At 37.2% G+C, this 23,311-nt stretch overlaps 2 protein-coding genes across 3 annotated transcripts; both read right to left on the bottom strand.

Annotated features, from left to right (window-relative positions):
- Positions 1-1,992: 1,992 nt before the first annotated feature.
- On the bottom strand, positions 1,993-6,400 carry LOC112288840 (serine/threonine protein phosphatase 2A 55 kDa regulatory subunit B beta isoform). Its single transcript, XM_024533477.3, has 14 exons — positions 5,977-6,400; positions 5,181-5,284; positions 4,891-4,986; positions 4,665-4,784; positions 4,360-4,554; positions 4,059-4,150; positions 3,757-3,875; positions 3,485-3,608; positions 3,196-3,319; positions 3,010-3,078; positions 2,770-2,861; positions 2,578-2,655; positions 2,348-2,424; positions 1,993-2,231 (listed from the first exon to the last, which is right to left on the bottom strand). The coding sequence occupies exons 1-14, from the start codon at positions 6,098-6,100 to the stop codon at positions 2,098-2,100; spliced, it is 1,548 nt and encodes a 515-aa protein (XP_024389245.1). The 5' UTR covers positions 6,101-6,400; the 3' UTR covers positions 1,993-2,097.
- A 421-nt stretch (positions 6,401-6,821) lies between these two features.
- On the bottom strand, positions 6,822-8,719 carry LOC112288841 (E3 ubiquitin-protein ligase PRT1). 2 transcript variants are annotated; one of them, XM_090254481.1, is made up of 2 exons: positions 8,483-8,719; positions 6,822-8,267 (listed from the first exon to the last, which is right to left on the bottom strand). In XM_090254481.1, exon 2 carries the CDS (start codon positions 8,133-8,135, stop codon positions 7,305-7,307), a length of 831 nt encoding a protein of 276 aa, XP_090110607.1. In that variant the 5' UTR covers positions 8,136-8,267; positions 8,483-8,719; the 3' UTR covers positions 6,822-7,304. The 2 variants fall into 2 exon arrangements, with proteins under 2 accessions (XP_090110607.1, XP_024389246.1); XM_024533478.3 differs by having other exon boundaries at positions 8,635-8,719.
- Positions 8,720-23,311: the final 14,592 nt, after the last annotated feature.

The following is a 23,311-nucleotide window of genomic DNA, read 5'->3' as shown; positions in this document are numbered from 1 at the left end:
GATTCGTGTTAACGAAGGAGGGTACAGTTGAAAGGCACGGATCAGAGGAGCCTAGACATGAACTCTGCTCATGTTAGCGGTGTTTGAAAATACGACATTCATGGCACTGTGGATCGCCACTGTCTTGGAAGATTCCGCATTTGAGGACATGGTGCCCTGAACAAGTCCACATTTAAACAAACTTAAAGGCATTATACCTAATAAGGTAGCAGTAAGGCATTATACCCAATAAGGTAGCAGACCAATTGTCAACCACCCCCATATTCAAACTATAGGATGGGGTATTTCTGCAGTCAACCAATTCTAACATTTTGTGGTTGGAAATAGGTTGGGGTCTTGTGTAAATGATGTTAAATTGTGAATAATATAAATAATTCATTGTACTTGGAATTAATATGCATAAATTGTGAAAAATCAATTTATGTATTAGTGGAGTTGTACATATGTGGCAGTTGACTATACATTAGTGAATTAGGAAGTCATTATAGCAAGATTTAAAGATGGAGGATGTGCTAAATATTGTTTGGAGATGAGAAGAAACAAGGAAGAATGGTGGCAAAAATCTAACTCAAACATAGTGGATTACTTACAACTCAATGTTTGAATTTTTCTTGCCTCATCAACATATTTACACCTGTAGGCATCACAAAATTAGGTGAAGTTTGATAACATTGATAGATGTAAGTTGTAAAAGTTGGATTCTTGGTTTTGTAACCTACCACTAATCAAAATTAGATAGGTCTATATGTCCAAAATGGGTCAAAGAGAATACTGAAAAGAAATCTATATCTTTATAGTGTAGTGAAAATTAATTAACCAAAATTATTTTTATTGAGTAATCCATTTACCTATTTATCTACTTAATTAAGTATCTACTTATAGTGTTTTCATCTTATTAATTTTTTTTTCAATTTGAAAAATTACATTTAAAAATTAAAGGCTAATTTTGTAAAAATAAATAGTTAAAGAAATGATATGACAAAAACTTTGACAATGTTTTAAAATAAAACTAACAAAAATCACCATTAAAAATTGGAAATTAAATATTTAGGAATTTCAGCATGGTGGATATGTCTCTCTGGCAAGAAGAAATAAAAAAGTAAAAATAAAGTAAAAATAAAAGCAATTGAGAGAAAGAAAATAAAATAAAGAACAATAATAACAATAATTGGTTAAAACACTTTAAAAACCATTTATTATTATGTGTAATGTTTGGCAAGAAAAAATGTGCGTTGTCCTCAAAACTGTCCATTTTTTAGAACAAAACTCTAAACTAGAGTTGCAAATAAATATTAACTAGTAGATTTTCATTTGCGATAAAGGATTTGGCCCTCACACTTGCTACATAGGCACTGGAAAAAATAAATAAATAAAGAAATTTTAACCCTACTTATGGACATTGTAAAGTCTACTAGAAAGAATTTGTTCAGATGCAAAGGTTGGCCCATGACCATTGCATCCCTAAATTGAGTCACACTTTGATTAGGTTCACCAAACAACTTTAAACCATTGTCTTTATCTATAAGCTAACAAATTAGGCAGATAGATCAAAAATCTATAAACTTGCTAGAGTTCTTTTTATTTGGATGAACACCAATTTCATATTTTCACCCTCCCAAACATCAATTGTCGGGGTTGATTTTCAATGACCAAAATTATTTCATTAAGTAGCTTTAAGTTTACCTGGTTGGTTTCATAAAACAAAAATCAATCGTAACTTCTGTTAATTTTGTACTTACAGAAATCCCAATTCATTGTATTAAAACTTAGCAGATTAATTTTTAATAAATGTAAAATGCTATAAAAATTGTAAATTCATTTGTTTCCCTGTAAATCCAAACGACGATTCGCAATGTATAAAAATAAGCTTTTTACTTGCAGACAGACTATTTTTTAAATAAAAACGTTTTGTTTTTTTTTATTATTATTATTATGACAAGCACAATGGAGTGCAGTAGAAAAAGCGAACCACTGGACAAGATACCAGACGAGAAAACTAAAATAATAAATGCCATTGCAATCCCCAAAACAATGAAGAGACGATACTGCAAATAATCAGAAATGAATTTACTGAAAGGAGCTACTAATGGGGTGATCCTAAGCATAGTACATGTACAAGCTGTTGGATGCAGCACAGGCAATCAAATTGGCTGCGGGATGCCACGCTAAGTGCAGAAGCTTTGCAGTATAATCATACGTTCCATTCTCTGCACCAGGGTTCTCGTTTCCTCCTGGGTCAACACGGAGATGGATGTTAGATTAAACATCATCTCCGAACATCCTGGAATCCAAAGCCCATAGCAATGGAAGTAAAACTACTAAAAACCTCATTTGTCTAGAAACTGACCTCGTCGGTTGTCGCAACAGCCTCGAGCAATGTTGACCAGCTGACTTGAAAGTCTCGACGGTGGGGTTGCATTTCGTCTAGTAACACACATGTGGGATCAACGATTACCGTAACCGCAAATAAACATAATAGTTTAAAGAAAGCTAGTGGACTATCCATGCCTTGTTAACTTTCAACAAGTGTCACGAAAGGTCCACTGACGTTGAAGCGTTTGACCAGAGTATTCACACCTGTTGGGACTTTTGCTGGCTTCCAAAATTGAAGACACCTCACCTCCAGTAACCGCCTCAAACACGCGAAACAAGTTGCTGAAACAAGGAACAGTGGAGCGTCAATTTAAATGTCATTGGTACTACATAAAGCTTCAAACCCACGACCATACATACACTGCCAGTAGGACACAAAGCTGCTCGAAGATATACCTGTAGGAGCCAGTTGCGACGTGTGCACCATCTCCACTCCAACAACACTGGAATTTATCTAAGATGGAATCGTTTTCGTACAGATCACAGAGCTGCAGGCAATACCGTATCACATTAGAGCTCGCCTCACAGAATCATTCGGGATATTTGATCTCTAAGAGGCATAATGTGTCAAAAATTTGTCAAACATACGAGGAGCATAAGCAGAAAAGAGTGATGTGTAGAATTCGGGATGAGAACCTTCGGCCGCAAATGCTCATGAACCTTCAGAGTCGCGACGGGACCCGCTTCCATGTTCACGTCCCACAACTGCAAATGACATACACGAAAATGAGCAGTTTCTTCAACTTAAAGTTTGCCTAAAAATCTTAATGCACCCTTCAACTAGTATAAAAGACGATGCGTAGATAAACGGATGGTACAAACCTTTAGAGTCATGTAATCTCGACTAAGAATGTATCGACCACTCCTTACAAACTTAATGTCAGAGATAGAAGAGATAATCTCAGTGAAAAAAGACCTTGTTGCTGCGGGTTCTATGTCCTGAAATCTGAAATAAAAATAAAGAAGCCACCCTCTTTAGAAAAGAAAAAGAAATGTAATTTACAACTTAGTAAAGCAAGACATCACTGTCAAAATATATTTATAAGATGAACTGCTCTAAAACCACAAGAACACTAGTCGCATTTGCAGACAGATGTGTATACAGACTTACAGTTTTGCGTGTGTGTCACAAAGAGCTGACTGGCGCATGTCAATGAGCCGGATAGACCCTTTACTGCTACTATATGCTAGCACATTGCAATGCGTAGGGTGAAACTCTGCTGACGTTATGACCTCTGTACATACGACAGCCAACCCAGTGAATTAAAGGCACCAACTAGCCTCGTCCTCGTACTACGACAAACACTATTTCAGAGTAAACGAATCAAAAACATATCCTATTATGTCGACGTCTTCCAAGGAAGGCAGTCTGCGGAACAGTACCTGTAAGGTCCTCCATATTGACTGGTTTCAAGTCAACTATGTTGTAACTTTGATCGTTCACTTCGAGGTTCCAAAGATTTATTCTCAAATCATCCGCAGAGATGTACGTTTCACAGTCACTGCACATTGCGAATCGCCACTGATTAAGTAATTCCTTTCCCGATGACACATGCTTGCAAGTACGTGAAGCGTGCTCTTTCGGGCTCTGTTGTTACAGTGACGAATCAGCGCAAAATAAACGACGTAAGCTAATATGTCATAGTACACTTATCGACAGCACAGGGTCTGAAATAAAAGCTTACCTGTTAGTGGAGATGGAATTGATGTGATATGCATGGGCATTGGCATATACTTTTCTACACCTAGCAACCAACGTTGACTCATTGCTTGAAACCTACAACTCATGGTTTAAAGCACATCAATAGACAGTATCAAGGAGGAGTACAGAGACCAAGATCTTTGTGACACACATGCAAAAATGTAAGTCTCATGCCGCAGAAACCGAGCTACAGAGATCTCTAGTCTTCAGAGAACCTAGAAGGAACAGGGTAATTAATGTACGTAGTGATCAGGCAGTTAAGAGATGGGAGCATGATCGACTACCGAGGGAAGATGCAGCGCTGGGATCCCGCCAAGTGGAAACATAAAATCGGAGTCACTGCTGAATGGGAAGGAACGCGAGCGGGGGCAAAAACCTGTTGGGTTAAGTGACAGGCTGCTGGATATTGCACTGCCGTTGCCATAAACTCCAGGAGCTATATTCAGGTTAGATACTTGTTTCAACTTCTTCTCTGATACCTGTAATATGGCAAAAAGTTATGCAATAGAAAAGGAGCCACCCAAAAGTCTTAGTCAACAATAGGAGACGTAAGATGTTTTCGTGGTCAAGCACCGTCAGCTGTAAGTACCTTCCAAGATTTAATCGTTTTATCATTCGTAGACAGCAGGAACTTAGCACCATTGGCAGTGTGGCACCACTTGATTTTATTTATCTTTTCTTCTATCTCATGACTCTTCAAGTAGTCAAACTGCAGATAGGCAAGTACACATGCAACAACAAGATAAGCAATTACACAACAACAATTATCAATATTTAAACAAACAAAATAAACAAGTAAAAACAATCATTGTCACCTCGGGTTCATGACTTTGAATCTCTGTGGAGTATCGGTAATCTGGATGCCTGGATGGTGAACAATCCGTGTTTTCCAACTCCTTGCGTGTGCGTTGCTGCAGAAGGAAAAATAAGCATTAGCACGAATACCGTGTTATATTCTTTCTTAGGATGTGGACATTTTCAAACATCTAGCAAAGCACGATCTGTAATTTTATGTACTGCTCAGACGCAAGTTTAAAGAGACCGACGTAGCGAAAGATAAGTCTACAGCATCCAACATCCTAAGTTTGTGAAAACGAAAACTCACCTCTACGCCATCCGTTCTGTCAAACAACACAACACGTCCTCCTCGATCCCCAGTTGCTAAATGTTCCCCAGATTTATCAAACTCAATTGCCGAGATGATATCGACTGCCATAATAACGAGTAGAAAGTTACAACTAGATTTAAGTCAGACATACGTATGGAACCTACTGGAAGCAAACTCATTGCAGCTTTAGCGTTCTTAAGCGGAAGATTACGTCACAGGGGAAAAAGGATCTGACCAACCCATGATATGGTGCACAGGAGAAAATTTCGCATTGAAGTCGATCAACAAGTTTGAACACATTAAAAAAACTCGCCAGGCTTTGAAACTGAAAAGGAAAGCTAATGGTACTAATTGGTGCTCCAGACTGAAACCTCCCATTAGGGTTTAAGAAATCTAGTTCCCAAAAATGGAGAAATGGTGTGAAGAGTGAAAAATCGTTGTCCACGAAGCGGTAGACTAGAATTGGCTGGAGAGTGGTTTGTATGTTTAGAAAGTAGCAACGAATTGCCGATCCTACATGGCTTCTCCAAGAAAGTTCAGCCAGCATTAGATGACAATTTGGATCAACGACAAACTTAACACTTAGCGTGCTCCTCAAATCCATCGGTCACAATCTGAGCCCCAGCAGAATAACACTCAGTGGAAAACAAAAAGTCCCAGGGTGGATCCGCATCCTCGTTTGTCGATCTAAAGAGATTGACGTGACTACTAAGACAGTCGACGGCCTGTGGGAGATGGAGATGTCGAACACTAAAAATGCGGAAAGTTTCGAAAGGGCATAAGATCGTAGTACCTTCTTGGACTTCTTCACCGATGCCGCGCTCACCAAACACTTGCGAGAATTTCCACTCAAGGGAAGGTTGCGAAGACGACACGGGGCCCCCTTCCGCAGCCCCGCTCGGCAAGCCACTGATCATCACAACGGCTGTCTCCGCCACAAATCTCTGAATTTCCTGCTGTCCCTACCAGACCCTACCGTCAGCTTCTACTAAACGCATATCCAAGGAAGATCTCCACGGCACAGCTCCCTTGCCTTCCGGGAGCTTCATCGCCCTGCACATAGCTCCACACCGCGCGTGCATCACCTCGTTAGAATGCTCCGGACGTGGGGGTTCCATTCGCAGGCGCCGCGAAGCCAAGGACGCAGCCTCCAGCTCGTAAGCATGGGCTATGGCGACCCGTCCACAACCAGACGCCCCCACTCTCGCAAACAACCAAGCGCAACCCCCCGCTCAGCCACAACACAAGCAAGACAAAGCCCAGATTGATTTCGCCCTTCTGCCCGCCGAGTCTGCCCCTCGGCTCTACCTGCCCGAGCCCCTGCTACCTCCAACATTTACAGTCGGAATATAGCTTGGATTCCAATTTAATACCCACCCCAAGTGCCTAAATGCGCGTGATTGTCGCACATTGTCGATAAAGATAGTAACTGTTCCATGTTTTCAGAAGCACGAGTCTGCAGAAAGAAAAAGACTGTGGAAGTGCTTGCTCAAAAGTTAGTGCAATGCACCGTGTGAGTTTATGAGTGCGTGTGCACTGGCTTCACCTGGTCTTGAGAAACCATGAGGGCTGTTTTGCAATGTCACGGATCAACTCATGTTTACAATGAGAGAGGGAGAGATGATCGACTCAATGAGCTAAAAAAAAATTGTCGATTATTTTATTCCTGGCAAATTATCACGACATAGAAAAACCAGTTCGAAAGTGTTGATTGTTTGTCGACGAGGTTAAGAATATAACTGCCATGGCAAATTCAGATCTATGCATCCGCAGAAAAAAATGCGAAGCTTATCTGAAACAAACGACCAAGCAATGTGCACTGGCAAAACTTGCTTGCTGCGGAGTTCATAGACCACAACAACGATCTGCAATCTTTTGCCAGTGACAGTGATCAAGTTACAAGCTCTCAAGTCGCACCACAATTGATTCAGCTCATGTTACATGAGTCCGCAAACATGATTGTGCGCGATCAGGCTCGTGAGCCATGTCCGGCCTACAAACTAAGAAAGACATCTACAGATTGAAGGCCGGTTTCTACAGAAAAGATTGTGTGTATGTGAGAGAGTGTGCGAGGGTAGTTTCAATTCAGCGACGTCGTCTTCCACGACAACCCTGGCAGGTTCACCAGGCCCAGACGAAGATCCAGGGGCTTCGTAAGGACCGCTCCTCCATGCGGTGCCGCGGCGTATGGCACTGGTTGAACCGCCCGGGCAAGTTCACCCCGCGGTTATAGCAAGTTTGACATAAATCGTACCCGCAGCTCTCCGGGCAATCGAGACAATGAAACCTTTTGCCAAGGATGGGCATCATACCACACCCGTCGCACCCCACGTTAGAGTGGACCGTGCTATTATTGTCGGGATCGTCAGCCGGCTGAACTATCCAGCCCGCGAACGCTCCTCGACCAACCTCGTCCTTCCGAAGCTTGTGATCGCGCGCGAATTCTCTCTCCATGTACTGCTCAAGTTCGACACAAACCAGCGGGAATGGCCCGGGGTGGTACACTCCACAGACGCGGCAAGTGTTGGACGGGCTAGACACGGCGCATGACTGGCACATGAGATGGCCACAGTTCATCGCCACCGGCTTGCAGAGCAGCTTCTTGCAGACATTGCAGTTGAGAGTGGTCTTAGGGCTACGAGAGGACGAAGACGAGAGGGGCTCTATCGCAGGGGAGTAGAGATTCTGGTCAGATTCCTCCGCTGCAACCTCCAGCGCGCGGCTTTCGTATTCTCGGGGGTAGATGAGCTGCAGAAGGTGATGGAGCTGGGGGGCGACTCGAGGTTGGTGGATGTAGGCTTTCTGGCAGACCGGGCAATGGGAGACTGTGGAGGTGTTCATGGATCGGTGCACGCACCAGAAACAAAACATATGGCCACACCCCTGCACGACGGGCTTGTAGGCCAGGTCCAGGCATATAGGGCAGTTAAACGGCTTCCCTTCCTCCGTCATCTCTCCCGACTCCCTCCAACTCTGCACGAACAGCGAAGAAGTGAAGATGTTCGCAAGAAAATTCACCCCGCTCTCTCAGTTGAAAATTCCTCGTACTCCCTCTGCGTCAGCCATTTTCAACTTCGGCAGCACCTGTAAGTCATTCCGCATGAGAAGCACTAAATTAATATTCAAGCCCCAAGCGAACCAGAAAAAAAAAAAAAAAAAAAAAAAAAAAAAACTCTACACCTGCACACCCTACGAAATCCTTAAGAAGAGCAACAAAAAGATAAAGCGTCTAAACGTCGACTCAATGGCCGGTGAGGATCTCCTAAGCAATTGTCACGCTACAGCGCGAATTATCACACCGGCTTCAATCGGCATTTCGCAAGACGCGTCAATGGACCTCGAATTTCAGATGGAGTGCGCTAAAACAGCACGATAAGAAGGGATACGCTTGCGGAAGTGGTGTGCGAAGCGACACTGAGATGTAGAATTCATAGCTGCGGCGTCAACTCACCTCATGAAAATAGCCTACATCCGCGAAGTGCCGCATTGAGCAACAATCGATGAAGCCCGGAGTCGCGAGACGGTGCCCTGGTGCTGCAAACTAGACTGACTGAGTGCTGCTGCACGACTGTGCAGACTGCATCTCGCAGGTACCCCCCCCCATTCCGACAAGCACACAGTTGAACGAAGCTTCTTCATCCACTTTCGCATTCAGTTCGGGGATCATATGATGTAACTCATCCAACATGCCGGAATTAGAACGGCCATCCTGTAGAGATCGTTCGCTAGGGTTGCGGGAAGCGAGTGGATGGATGTAAGCCCCATGGCGTGCTGTTGCTTGTGCAAGGATGAGGATGAATCTTCATCCTGTTGGATGAATGAATTTCTTTTGGATTCATCGCTTGGAATCTGTGGGGACTTCATGGAAGTAGCTCAATGGACGATTGCAACCACTGAATAGGAACACTCCAATCCTACACATATGGTGTGAAAAGGGGTTCGCAATCAGAGGGACGATTCTAGGAAATTCTAAGAAAATAGTACTTGGAGGGGGGAGGGAAGTTACCGAGGGAATCTCAGAATTGAACGCCGAGAAAAGTAAATAGCATGGGTGTGTGTAAATTTAGACACGGAATATACTCTTAACATTCTCTCTGCTTTTCGGATGAGTTTGAGACAGCTCCTTTATTTACGTCGAGCTGGCTGCTTTACCCCCCCCTCCTCCTTCTCCTTTTCCTTTTCATCCTTCCTTTCGCTTTTTCCTTCTCATCCTGCTATTTTTTAAATCTCCTTCGTCTCTCTACCTTTCTTCCTGCTCTGAACTTTATCTTTATCTTCCTTTTTTCTTTCCTCTCTCATTTCCTTCCACCTTCCGTTCTTAGTTTCTGAATGTATGTTCTTTGTTGTTTCACATTGGTTGATTAATGAATTAACTACAATATTAAATCTTACGTGAAAAAGGTCTGAAGGAACTTTACAGTTTTGAGTTGCTGCGTAATTTCTTTTTGTAAAGATTATGATGTAGTTGGACAACGAGAAGTGAGTTATCTTCCACTTATATTGATTATATAAATATTACAATCTATTCTAAAATTGTGTACATGCCTGTGACTACAGTAATTTTATTTTTTTCACTAATGCTAGTGCATTAAATCAATGTTTGACATGCCTTGTAGATAAATCAAACTTGATGGTAGAAATAAAAATAAAAATAAGAATGCTTGTGTATTTTAAATTCTTTTCTAATCGAAAAAATTCAAACCATTTTTTTAATATTATATATATTTTAAAGAAAATAAATAGGCTTATTGTAAATTACCCAAATTTGAGATACCAAACATGTTCTACTATCCATTTCAGTAACACAAATTTTGACCTACTATGTGTATGGATATTTTATAGAGTAGGCTGAGGCATTTCTTTTTTTAGAACATTGATAGTTTGTATTTCTGTGTATATCTACAGTTTACATTGCAGTATATTTCCAAGTATAGTCTAAATGATTCATCAATAAAGAATGAAAAATAAAATTTGAAATTGAAGTGCATTATAAGAACATTTCTAAATAATCTATCTACTTTTCTTGGATCTTAATCTGTAATCCTTCAACTTATAAAAATTACAGAAAAAAATGTAATTAAATTTTACATAGCAAAATATACTATAATTTTTTATAAAAATTATCCATGTGGGATAAATCTTTTAAAAATGTATGTCTGTATGTGTGTTTTTGTATATAATAATAATAATAATAATAAAACCATTAATACACAAGTTACCACATTTAAAGACATCCATTACAAATCTTGAGTTCAATTTCAATTAATACATTTTGAATGCTAGATAAGAATATATTATTGTAATTAAAAACTAAATATAACTATAAAAACTATATTATATTACTTAAAATACAGAATAAGAAATTAAACTTTTTTCAAAGTCTTGTATTTAATCTTGTAAACTATTTTATTGTATTCCATAACATCTCAGATAATTATCATTGTGTGTTTGAAATTTTGAATAAATTAATTTTGTGTATTGTACACTTGTATTTATTCTAAATGTGATTAAATGTGATTGAATTATTCTTCTTTTCAATCACTGCAATAATTTTAAAGATGTAGATTATCTTCTTATAAAGTGGTATATAAAACCAACTTGTGTATTTATAAAATTATTCTTACACACACTTAAATAAATTATTATGGTGGTAGACAACCACAGTTTATGAGAAGAACTTATAAATTTTTCTAAACTGGCACTGTTCAATTACCAAAGCTTATAATATTTTAAATAGATATCAATAAAGACTAGAAGAATTTAAATTGAGAATAAATAAAAAGATTAGCAACCAAAACTTACTATATATATACACACATATATGCATATTACTTTATAAGTAAACAAATACAAGACTAATATATTAATTAGATTTGATGGGACAAGTATGATAACTTTTAGTTTCTTTAACATGTACAATTATTTGTATGAATTTATGCAAGAAGAATTTGAAAGCTCTTCTTAACTAGCATTGAATTATGGAAAATATTTGTAATTTTTATGGATATTTTAAACCATCTTTTATGGAATTTGAGACAGTGTTTAGTTGGAATACTTCAAAAAATATATACTAAAAACATTACATAGACTATTCTTTCTTAAAGCCTTTATTTCTTATATACTAATAGTTTTTAATAAAATTTATATAATTTTTAATTGATTAAGAAAAAAATGTCAGTATATATATATTATTATTTTCCAATATTATATAAAATTTTATTTTTTTAATATGAAAATTTTCATTACAAAGGAATTTGCATCTATTGATTGAATATTTTGAAAGACAACAAAAGAAGGAACTAAGATGGTGTAGCACACACCAAATTATTGTACCAATTTATAAAACAATAAAACTAATTACATTCAATATAAAATTAAAGATATGCAAATTCATGCAACTTGGTTTAAATTGCTAATACAAGAAGAGAAGCTTATACAAAAAAACAAATAAGCCATATATGTATTGCAAGAACTTAAACCATGTTGTTTGATATTATTACAATAATCAGAATAAATAAATAAAAAAACAAATAGAGACATAAGGTACGAAATTAACCAATGATGTCATCTTATTAGAAAATAACAACATTTAATTGCAATAAGAATTACACCACCAACTTCGTACCAAAACATGTCTCTTTCTACTTCTTAATTATTCATTTTAATTGATTTATTATTTTTTACATTTATTATATATAAAAAAATATAAAAAACATAGTACTTAATATATCCTTTGTTATTAAAGAATTAGTGTGTCTTATAATTAAATCCTTGGTCAAATAAATACAAATTAGAATTTGTAAAAAATCTTTTTAACTATGTGGCATATACATAGGTAACTTACCTTGCAAGATAAGACATGTGACTAACAAAGTCAACACATGCTGGAGGTCCTATAAGACATCGCCATGTAGCTCTTAGTTAGATAGTACATATGGAGGCAAGAGTGAAGCCTTCTTCACTCTTGTCAATGCCTTTCTAGTCTTAGTCTTGTTTCAAGACTTTCTAGTCTTTCTTATTTTTGCCAATAGCTATTCTAGTTAATATTACATCACCTTTTGAGTGATTTTCTAGTTCTCTTTAGTGATAGAAGAGTGTATTGAGGGCTCTCTTTCTTTGAGATTCATGTCCTTGATAGTTTGACAAGAATGCTAACATATTGTTTCTATCTTGTTTTAGGAGTGAGTGGATTATCCCACTTCTATTGTTATGTTTTGAAGGTTGCAGACTACCTACCTTTAAACAAAAAATCTTATTTTCTAACATTGATCTTTTCCTTAAAGAAAGTAGATTACCCCTCTTTGTAGAATTTATTTTTAGAAGGTGGGGATTACCTTCCTCTAATTTAACTTTTGAATTCGTTTGAGTTGTCAATAGAAGGAAAAATTATGGGTGCTACTCTCAATGGAAGTGAGAATAGATTTACAATTATGGCAGATCTTTATGAGCTTGTCAATACTCTAAGAGTAGAAATCTCACATATTACCAACATGAATCATGGAAGTACTATGCCTACACCTATAGAAGAAGTTTAGAATTTGTAGCAAGAACTTGTATAATTGAAAGAAACAAGTAGATCAATGTCACAACCAAATCCAGGGAGTTTTGCTTCTACAAGTATGAGAGGGACAAGGATTACTATGCCTAAGAAGTTTGATGGAACAAGATCAAAATTTTGAAGATTTTTGCAAGAAATCAAGCTCTATTTAAGATTGCACTCTCTCCAATACCTTGATGGATTTATCTAAGTCGGATTCATAAGTGTACTACTATCAGGAAGTGCTCTCTCTTGGTTTGCATCTTTAATGGAAAAAGATTCACAACTCCTTTATAATTTGAATTCATTCCTAGAAGTGTTTATAGCCACATTTGGAGAAAGTGATCAAGAACAAGTAGCAGAGACGAAGCCTTTATTCTTATGATAAGGATCACAATCAGCCACTATATATGCTATCAAATTCCAAAACCTTGCTTACGATGTGGATTGAAATGACAAAGCACTTATCAACCAATTTTGATATGGATTGAAGGATAACATCAAAGATTTGTTATTAATTATATCGAAAGTAGAAACTTTGAAACAATTTATTACTCAAGCCATTACATGCGACAATCGTTTATTTGAAAGGCATCAAGAACAAAGATTTGATTGAAGAGGAACAAGTCAAGTAATGGCAGCAGCTCCCAAGTTTATTGAAACGTATTCATCAAAGCCAGAATCAATGCAAATTGATATGATACATTTTAAACCTTTCACAAAATAAAAAAAGACTCGACGTTTCCAAGAGGGATTATATTTATATTGTGGAGAAGCTAAGCACACTGCTCAATATTGTCCAAAGAAGCAACATAATTACAAAATGAGGAACACAATTACCAAAGAAGATAATATATCAGAAAATGAGTTTCTCCAGCTATAATAAAGACCGTGGGGCTGGAATCATGTGCAATACCTAGTAAAGGTTCTATTCTCTCCTCAGACACTTCACCTTGTTTTATAATAGAAGTATATTTAGGACCTAATAATCACAAAGTCTTTGCTTTGTTAGATTAAGGAGCCTCAACATGTTTTATAGATGAAGATTTTGTCAAAAATCAAAAAATACCTTTAGTGAAAAAAATTTAATCCATACATATAGAAGTCATAGATGGTTGTTCGTCGTCTTCTAGAAATGTTACCCATGAAATTATTCCTTTAGATAGAGTAATTAAAGATCATAACAACGTAGTAGTATTTAATGTAATAAAATCTCTCTCTAATCCGGTTATTTTAGGATTATCATGGCTAGAAAAATATAATACTCAAATACATTAGATTTCTTGTAATCTTAACTTTCCTAATAGTATAATCTAAGATTGCGTTAGTAAAATAGAAGTACCTAAGTCCAATATGCCCAAAATTTTATTATTAGGTGTAAAAGCTTTCATGCATGCTACAAAAGAAGGATCATCTTTTGCTATATATGCTACATCTATTTTTAATAGTGAAACAATGTCGAGTGGTATTCTTAAGTAATATCAAGAATTCCAAGTCATTTTTGAAAAGAAGAATGCAAATATTCTCTCCGAGCATCGACCTTATGATTGTTCAATTGATCTACAAGAAAGAGCTCAATCACCATTTGGACCAATCTATAGCTTATTGCAGAATGAGTTGGCTGCATTAAAAGAATACATTAATGAAAATTTGGCAAAGAACTTCATATGCCATTTTAAATCTCTAGCCGAGGCTTTTATCTTATTTGTGAAGAAGAAAGATGGATCTCCATGAATGTGTGGATTATCGAGGACTCAACAAGATCGGCATCAAAAATAAGTATCCTTTGTGTTTGATTTCAGGACTTCTTGACCAACTCAATCAAGCAAAAATCTATACCAAAATAGATGTACGAGGAACATACAATTTAGTTCGTATCAAAGAAAGAGATGAATGGAAGATTGCTTTTCGAACTAGGTATGGACATTTTGAATATAATATCATGCCTTTTGGACTCACGAATGCACCGACCGCTTTTCAACATCTTATGAATGATATTTTTCGTGAATTTTTATATGATTTTGTTGTTTGCTATTTAGACAACATTGTAATCTATTCTAAGAACACATAAGAACATGAGCTTCATATTTGTCTCGTGTTATAGAAACTTAGAGATGCAAGATTATATGCCAAGTTGGAAAAGTGTATATTCTACACTACTCAAGTTGACTTTTTAGGAATATTATTTTCAACGAAGGCTTTATGATGGATCCCAAGAAGGTTCAAACTATCATAGAATGGAAGATTCCAAGAATAGTACAAGATGTGCAATGCTTTTTGGGCTTTGCTAATTACTATAAAATCTTCATCAAGAATTTTTTACAAGTTGCAGCTCCACTTATACGTCTGACTTGTAAAGACAAACTTCAGTGGAATAAAGAAAAAAAAGCATCATTTGATGCTTTAAAGAAAGAATTTATTTCTACACCAATCTTATATTGCGTTGATTTTTCTAAGGCATTTTTTATGGAAATAAACATGTCAAATTTTGCTATAGGTGTTGAGTTGTCACAAATGGGAACAGATGACAAACTCCACCTATTAGCTTTCCATTCAAGGAAATTTTTAGCAGCTAAGATTAATTATGAGATCCATGACAAAGAACTCCTTGCAATCATGGATTCATTTCAAGAATGGTGTCATTATCTAAAAGGCACCTCAAGTCCAATTACCATGTATAAAGACCATAAGAACCTCGAGTACTTCATGTCAGTATGTCTCTTGAATTGTCGTCAAGCCTGTTGGAACATGTCTTAAACTAAATTCAATTTCAAGATCACTTATTGACCAAGAAAATAACAAGGTCTATTGGACGCTCTTTCTAGATGTTCTTATCTTACACCAAAAGAAGGAGATATATCTTTTGATCAATAAAGATCAAATCTCTTAAAGCCTGAGTATTTTCATCTTTGAGCTATAAAATCAACATTGACTATTAATTCAACATTTGTGAAGCAAATTCAATCAAGCATGTCCTCTGATTCTCTTATTCAGGATATCAAGGATACTTCCTCTAAGTCTTATAATACTTCCAAGTTTGAATTCAAGAAAAATCTATTATATTTCAAAGGACGCCTATATGTTCCAAAAGGTGAAGCTCAATTACATATTCTTCAAGCTCGTCATGACTTTCTAGCAACAGGACATTTTAGGTACAATAAAAATTTGGAATTAATATCCAAGGATTTTTGGTGGCGACAAATGTGGAAACCAGTCAAAGATTTTGTACAAACTTATGATATTTGCTCAAGATCAAAAACTCCTTGTCATCGATCTTATAGACTTCTTCAGCCATTATCCATTCCAAAACAACCATGGTCTTCTGTTTCTATAGATTTCAATATGGATCTTCCAATCTCAGGTTCTTATAACTCTATATTCGTGATAGTAGATCATTTTACCAAGATGACACATTTTGTATCATATCCAAAATCTATCATAAGTGAAGAAATAGCTAAGCTTTTCATTGACAATATCTATTGCTATCATGGATTACCAAAGGATATTATATCGGATAGAAGGACTCAATTTGTATCAAGATTCTAAAGAATCCTTTTGAAGATTTTAAAGGTGGATATAAAGCTTTCTTCAGCTTTTCATCCTCAAACTGATGGACAAATGGAATGGATAAATCAAGTTCTAGAGTAGTATTTGAGATGTACCATCAACTATCATCAAGATGATTGGACAACTCTATTACCATTGGTAGAGTTTGCATATAATAATTTGGTACATTCTGTCAAGGACAAAGACTCGATGAGGGAAAATATACACCAAAAGGCTATCTCGATATAATAAGTCAAAATATACACAAGTAGGTATATTAAAAGGAAACTGGAATGGCTATTGCTACAAGACAAGAAACTAAAGACTCTTGAACCTGGACTAGAAGCAAGAAAGGAGTTGACAAGAGTGAAGAAGCCTTCACTCTTGTCTCTATATATACTATCTAACTAGGCGCTACGTGGCGACGTTCTATAGGACCTCCAATATGTGTTGATTTTGTAGGACACATGCCTTAACTTACAAGGCAAGTTTTTCTACGTGTGGGCCACATAGTTAGCTTGATCTTCAAGCTAACAACATGTGTGGCACATGGCCAACTTGTTGACCACGTTTCTAATCCAAAAAGTCAATTAAAGACACCTATGAAGTCAAAGCAGCGTCTAGGAAGTTTCTAAGAAGCTTTTATATTAAATATTATAGAATTAACTTACTTTTATCTACTTTTACTTACTTCTACCTATTTCTATATGTAATTATTAGCTTACATGATTATGGCCGTGACATTACCTCCCCTTCTAGAGACGAGTTCCACGAGGAGCGGTCATGATATGTTGAGGAAATCTATGATGCGACGAATTGTATTCGCCACATACTCTGATCTCTATCCTCTTCGAAGATGATTGATAGGGCCTCTCAACCATCGGTAGTGTCCCATACCAGGGCGGGAAGACCACCCAGTTATTTGATCATTGTTGAGGCCTTCGTAACTTCCTTCGAATAGAATATTCGGAATACCATCAGGAGTTGTTCCTACCTCTAGCAAAATCACCAAACATCGAGAGTCCCTACCCAAATCGTGATACCAAATGCGTTGTATCTCACCATCTGTTCGAGGAAGAACATGTCGTTCTTGAAGATCTTCATCTCGATTGCGTCGTCTTGAAGGTTGTGACAATCGTAATGTCTCGTCCGGCAGGTCAGCAAACGAAGGTTCTTAGGTTGAATCCGTTGTTTGTTGGCTCTCCATCTAATTAGCGTCACAAATGCAAAGAAGTTACAAACAAGGATAGGAAATTGAATGTTATCTTGCCTCAATCTTGTCTCTTTTATAAGAGAGATTTTCATCTTGATTTTGATGGATGTCGTTGATGAAAAACTTTGACTTTAGCTAATGCATTTGCTAGATTCCTGGATGGCTTCCATGTGCATTCACTAATATCATATCCGCGCCAATGAACAAGATATTCCAGCTTATTTCGGCGCCGCCTTGAGTCTAATATCTCTTCCACCTCAAATTCTTCATTATTATCTACTTCTATAGGAGGCGGTGGCATTTGTCTTCTTCCTTGTATATCCATTGTCTTATAGGGTTCAAGAAGAGACACGTGGAATACAGGATGGATCTTCATTGACTCCGGTAGATGTAACCGATATGCAACTGGGTTGATCTGTTCAAAAACAGAAAAGGGGCCAAGCCTACGATAGTCCAACTTGTCACAAGGTCGAGTAGTCTTGATATTGCGACGAAGTAGCCATACCTTATCACCCACGTTGATTTGTGGTTGCTCCTTACGATATAGATCTACGTTTATCTTTTATCGTTCTTGAGCTTCTTTCAATTACGTCTTCATTATTGCATGTAACTCTAACAACCGATTTGCCATATCTTCTGCTGCAGGATTATCAACTTTTGAAAAAACAAAAGTATCAAGTCGTGGATGATAGCCATAATTGGCAAAGAAAGGTGTTTGTTGCGTGGAAGAATGTACCGTATTATTATAAGCAAACTCTGCCAATGGCAGAAGGGTTGTCCAATCATCTTGTTGGTAGTTGATAGTACACCTTAAATATTGCTCCAAGACTTAGTTTACGCTCTCTGTTTGTCCATCAGTTTGAGGGTGGAAAGCCGAAGATAGCTTTATGTCCACTTTTAAAATCTTGAAAAGGGTCCTCCAAAATCTTGACACAAATTGAGTTCCCCTATCTGATATGATATCCTTAGGTAATCCATGATAGCGATAGATATTATCAATGAAAAGCTTAGCTGTTTCTTTACTTGTGATAGATTTTGTACATGGCACAAAATGTGCCATCTTGGTGAAACGATCTACTATCACAAATATAGAATCATAAGATCTTGAGCTTGGAAGATCTGTGATGAAATCCATAGAAACAGAAGACCATGGTTGTTCTGGTATAGGTAATGGCTGAAGAAGTCCGTAAGGTCGATGACGAGGAATTTTTGATCTTGAACAAATATCACATGATTGTACAAAGTCTTTGACTGACTTCCACATTTGTGGCCACCAAAAATCTCTTGATATGAGTTCCAAAGTCTTATTATATCCAAAGTGCCCTGCTGCTGGAAAGTCATGACGTGGTTGAAGAACACGTAAACGTGCTTCTCCTTCTGGAACATATAGGCGTCCTTCAAAATATAATAGATTATTCTTGAACTCGAACTTAGAAGGATCATGAGACTTGGAAGAATTATTCTCGATATCATAAACAAGAGGGTCTGAGGACATACTAGACTAGATTTGCTTGAGAAAAGTTGAATCAACAGTCAATGTTGATTTCATTGCTCGGAGATGAAATTGCTCCGGTTTCAAGAGGACCGTTCTTTGTTGCTCAAAAGCTGCATCTCCTTCTTTTGGTGCAAAATAAGAACATCTAGATAGGGCATCAGACAAACCTTGTTGTTTTCCTGGCCGATAAGTGATAATGAACTCGAATCTTGACAAAGACATACTCCAACGAGCTTGACAACGATTCAACATGCATGCTGACATGAAATACTCGAGGTTCTTGTGATCTGTATACACAGTGACTGGACTAGAAGCGCCTTCTAGATAATGATGCCATTCTTGAAAGGAATCCACGATTGCAAGAAGTTCTTTATCGTGGATCTCATAATTGATCTCGGCTGCTGAGAATTTTCTTGAATGAAAAGCTATCGGATGAAGTTTGTCATCTGTTCCCATTTGTGATAAAACTGCACCCAAGGCAAAATCTGATGCATCTGTTTCCATAAAAAATGCCTTGGAAAAATCAACACGATATAAGACTGGTGCAAAGACAAACGATGTCTTCAAGGCTTCAAATGCTGCTTCCGCTTCTTGATTCTATTAGAATTTATCTTTACTAGTCAAGCGTGTAAGTGGAGCTGCAACTTGTGAGAAATCTTTGATGAAGATCCGATAGTAATTGGCAAATCCCAAGAAACATTGGACATCTCTTACTGTCCTTGGAATCTTCCAATCCATGATTGTTTGGACTTTCTTAGAATCCATCATGAGACCATCATTTGAAATGATGTATCCTAAAAAGTCAACTTGAGTAGTGTGAAATACACACTTTTCCATCTTGGCGTACAATCCTGCATCTCTAAGTTTTTGTAATACTTGACGAACATGTATTTCATGTTCTTCGACGTTCTTAGAATAGATCAGGATATCGTCTAGATAGCAGACGACAAAATTGTCTAAGAATTCATGAAATACATCATTCATGAGATGTTGAAAAGCAGCTGGTGCATTCGTGAATCCAAAGGGCATGACATTATATTCGAAATGTCCATACCTGGTTCGAAACGCAGTCTTCCATTCATCTCCTTCTTTGATCCGTACTAGATTATATGCTCCTCTTAGATCTATTTTTGTATAGATCTTAGCTTGATTCAACTGATCAAGGAGTCCTGATATCAAAGGTAATGGATACCTGTTCTTGATTGTGATCTTGTTGAGTCCTCGATAATCAACACACATTCGTAAAGATCCATCTTTTTTCTTTACGAATAGAATTGGAGCTCATGCTGGAGATTTTGAATGGCGTATGAAATTCTTCGCTAAATTCTCGTCAATATATGTCTTGAGTTCAGCCATCTCATCTTGCGATAAACTGTAAATTGGTCCAAATGGTGGCTGAGTTCCTTCCTTGAGGTCGATTGAATAATCATATGGACGATGCTTAGGAAGAATATCTGCATTCTTTTTCTCAAAAACGTCTTGATACTCCTGATATTGACTTGGAATGCCAATTGAAGTCTTTACATTTTCAGAAATAGGTGCAGCATAAATAGCAAAAGTTGATCCTTCTTTTACTGCGTGTATAAATGCTTTTGCACCTATCAGTACGGGTTTTACTATATTAGACTTATAATTTTTTACTTGGTTGGTAGGACTATTAATAACGCTTTGGGAAAAGTCAAGTTTACGCGAATTCCAATCTATTCGAGGGTTATATTTTTGTAGCAAGGATAAACCTAAAATAACTGGATTAGACGGGGATTTAATTATGTTAAAAGCTATGTAGCTATCATGACCGTCTATTGTTACTTTTATAGGATGAGTTTCATGAGTGACATCTCCAGAAGACAAGGGACGACCATCTATGACTTCTACATGTACTGGTTTAGGTTTCTATACAAAGGGTATTTTACGACTTTTAACAAATTGTTCATCTAAAAAACATGCTGAGGCTCCCGAATCTAATAAAGCAGAGGCTTTGTAATTCTTAGGTCCTAAATATAAGTCTATTATAAAACAAAGAGAGGGTTCTGAGGAGAGGATAGGACCTTCATTAGAAATTGTACAAGGTTCCAGCTGCACGGTCCCTATTGTAGCTGGACGAATCCGTTTTCCGACATGTTGTCTTCTTTGACCGTCGTATCCCTCATTTTATAGTTGCGTCGTTTTTTTGGACAATGTTGAGCAGTGTGCTTAGGTTCTCCGCAATATAAACATAATCCTTCTTGACGACGACAAATCTTTTCTTGCTCAGTTAGGGGTTTAAAACGTATCGCATCAATTTGCATGTCTTCTACTTCTGAATGTACGTTTGGCAAAGATGTTGATGTTGCCATTGAGTAATAACGTTGAGGTTTCCGTGAATGATTCTCGGATCGAAATTCGAAAAGTCGATTATCACATTTTATCGCAAAATCGATTGCTTGACTCAAAGTTTGAGGATCAGGTAAGTTGAGCATCAATTTCTTTACTTCGTATTGCAATCCATAAAGAAATTGACTGATGAGTGCAGCATCATCCCACTTGATGTCAATTGCAAGTTGTCAAAATTGTGAAGCATATACTGTTACTAAGCGATTTCCTTGTCGCAGAATTTGGATCTTATTTGTTGCAACACGAGTTGCATCGTGTTCACCATACATAGATCGAAACTCTGCCAAAAAAGCTTCCAAATTATCCAATATTGGATTTCGTTGTTCAAGAAAAGACGAAAACCACGATAATGTAGAACCAGAAAGTAGAGTGCCAATAAATCTGACTTGTGATCCTGGAGTTGGATAGCTTTGCGGTTGAAGTTCAATTACCAATTGTACTTGATTGATGAACCCTCGAAACTTTGATCTCGTACCATCAAATTTCTCAGGTAAGGCAATTTTTGGTTCTCTAGTACTTATAGGGTGTTGTACAATTGCAGAAGGAACGTGATTTGTTGTAGATGTTGAAGCAGCTCCGATCATCTCTATATCTCCACTTTCTGCTATTCTTGTTCTTTCCTGTGTTGGTGAATTGAGTTGATGCATCGCAAGCATTAACTCCCTCATTTGCTCTTGCATTTGTGCCATTGCACTCTTCATTTCAACAAGCTCTGCCATAATGACACTAAGAAGAAAAATTTGTTTGATATTGCTCAAGACAAAAGAAAAGAAAGACTTGATAACAAAGAAGATACTAAGAACAATATCAGTTTAGAAGTGGGTAATCCGCAAACTTCTAATACGCTTATGTCTTGTCAAGAGAAAGGGGTAATCCACTCTTACTCAAGAAAAAACAAAGCTCTGATATTGTAAGTGTACTCTTGTCAATCTGTCAAGGACAAAGATTCGATGAGGGAAAATATACACCAAAAGGCTATCTCGATATAATAAGTCAAAATATACACAAGTAGGTATATTAAAAGGAAACTGGAATGGCTATTGCCACAAGACAAGAAACTAAAGACTCTTGAACCTGGACTAGAAGCAAGAAAGGAGTTGACAAGAGTGAAGAAGCCTTCACTCTTGTCTCTATATATACTATCTAACTAGGGGCTACGTGGCGACGTTCTATAGGACCTCCAATATGTGTTGACTTTGTAGGACACATGCCTTAACTTACAAGGCAAGTTTTTCTACGTGTGGGCCACATAGTTAGCTTGATCTTCAAGCTAACAACATGTGTGGCACATGGCCAACTTGTTGACCACGTTTCTAATCCAAAAAGTCAATTAAAGATACCTATGAAGTCAAAGCAGCATCTAGGAAGTTTCTAGGAAGCTTCTATATTAAATATTATAGAATTAACTTATTTTTATCTACTTTTACTTACTTCTACCTATTTCTATATGTAATTATTAGCTTACATGATTATGGCCGTGACACATTCTTCCATCCAACAAACATCTTGTTTTACCAATTATGGTTATCATCCATGTCTTGATACTTTTGACTTTTTAAAAGTTGATAATCATGCGGCGAAAGATTTAGCAAATCACTTGTGAGAGCTACATACAACAATGAAGATACAATTAAAGGAAGTTCAAGAACGACAAAAGACCAATCCGGATGCCTTTTGCAAAGAGCAACCACAATATAATATGGGTGAGAAGGTATGGTTACTTCATCGTAATATCAAGACTACTCGTCCTTGTGATAAATTAGATTATTGTAGGCTCAGACCTTTTCTTATTTGTGAACAAATTAATCATGTTGCCTATCGATTACATCTACCGGAGTTTATGAAGATCTACCATATATTTCACGTGTCTCTTCTGGAGTTGTATAAAATAGTGAATATCTTGAGAAGAAGACAAATGCTACTTCCTCCTATAGAAGTAGATAATAATCAAGAGTTTGAGGTGG

This window comes from Physcomitrium patens, chromosome 11, assembly GCF_059467195.1.
Source record: "Physcomitrium patens ecotype Gransden chromosome 11, ASM5946719v1, whole genome shotgun sequence".
Lineage (NCBI taxonomy): Eukaryota > Viridiplantae > Streptophyta > Bryopsida > Funariales > Funariaceae > Physcomitrium > Physcomitrium patens.
The sequence above is the reverse complement of the archived record's forward strand: the minus strand, read 5'-3'. Positions and strand labels throughout refer to the sequence as shown.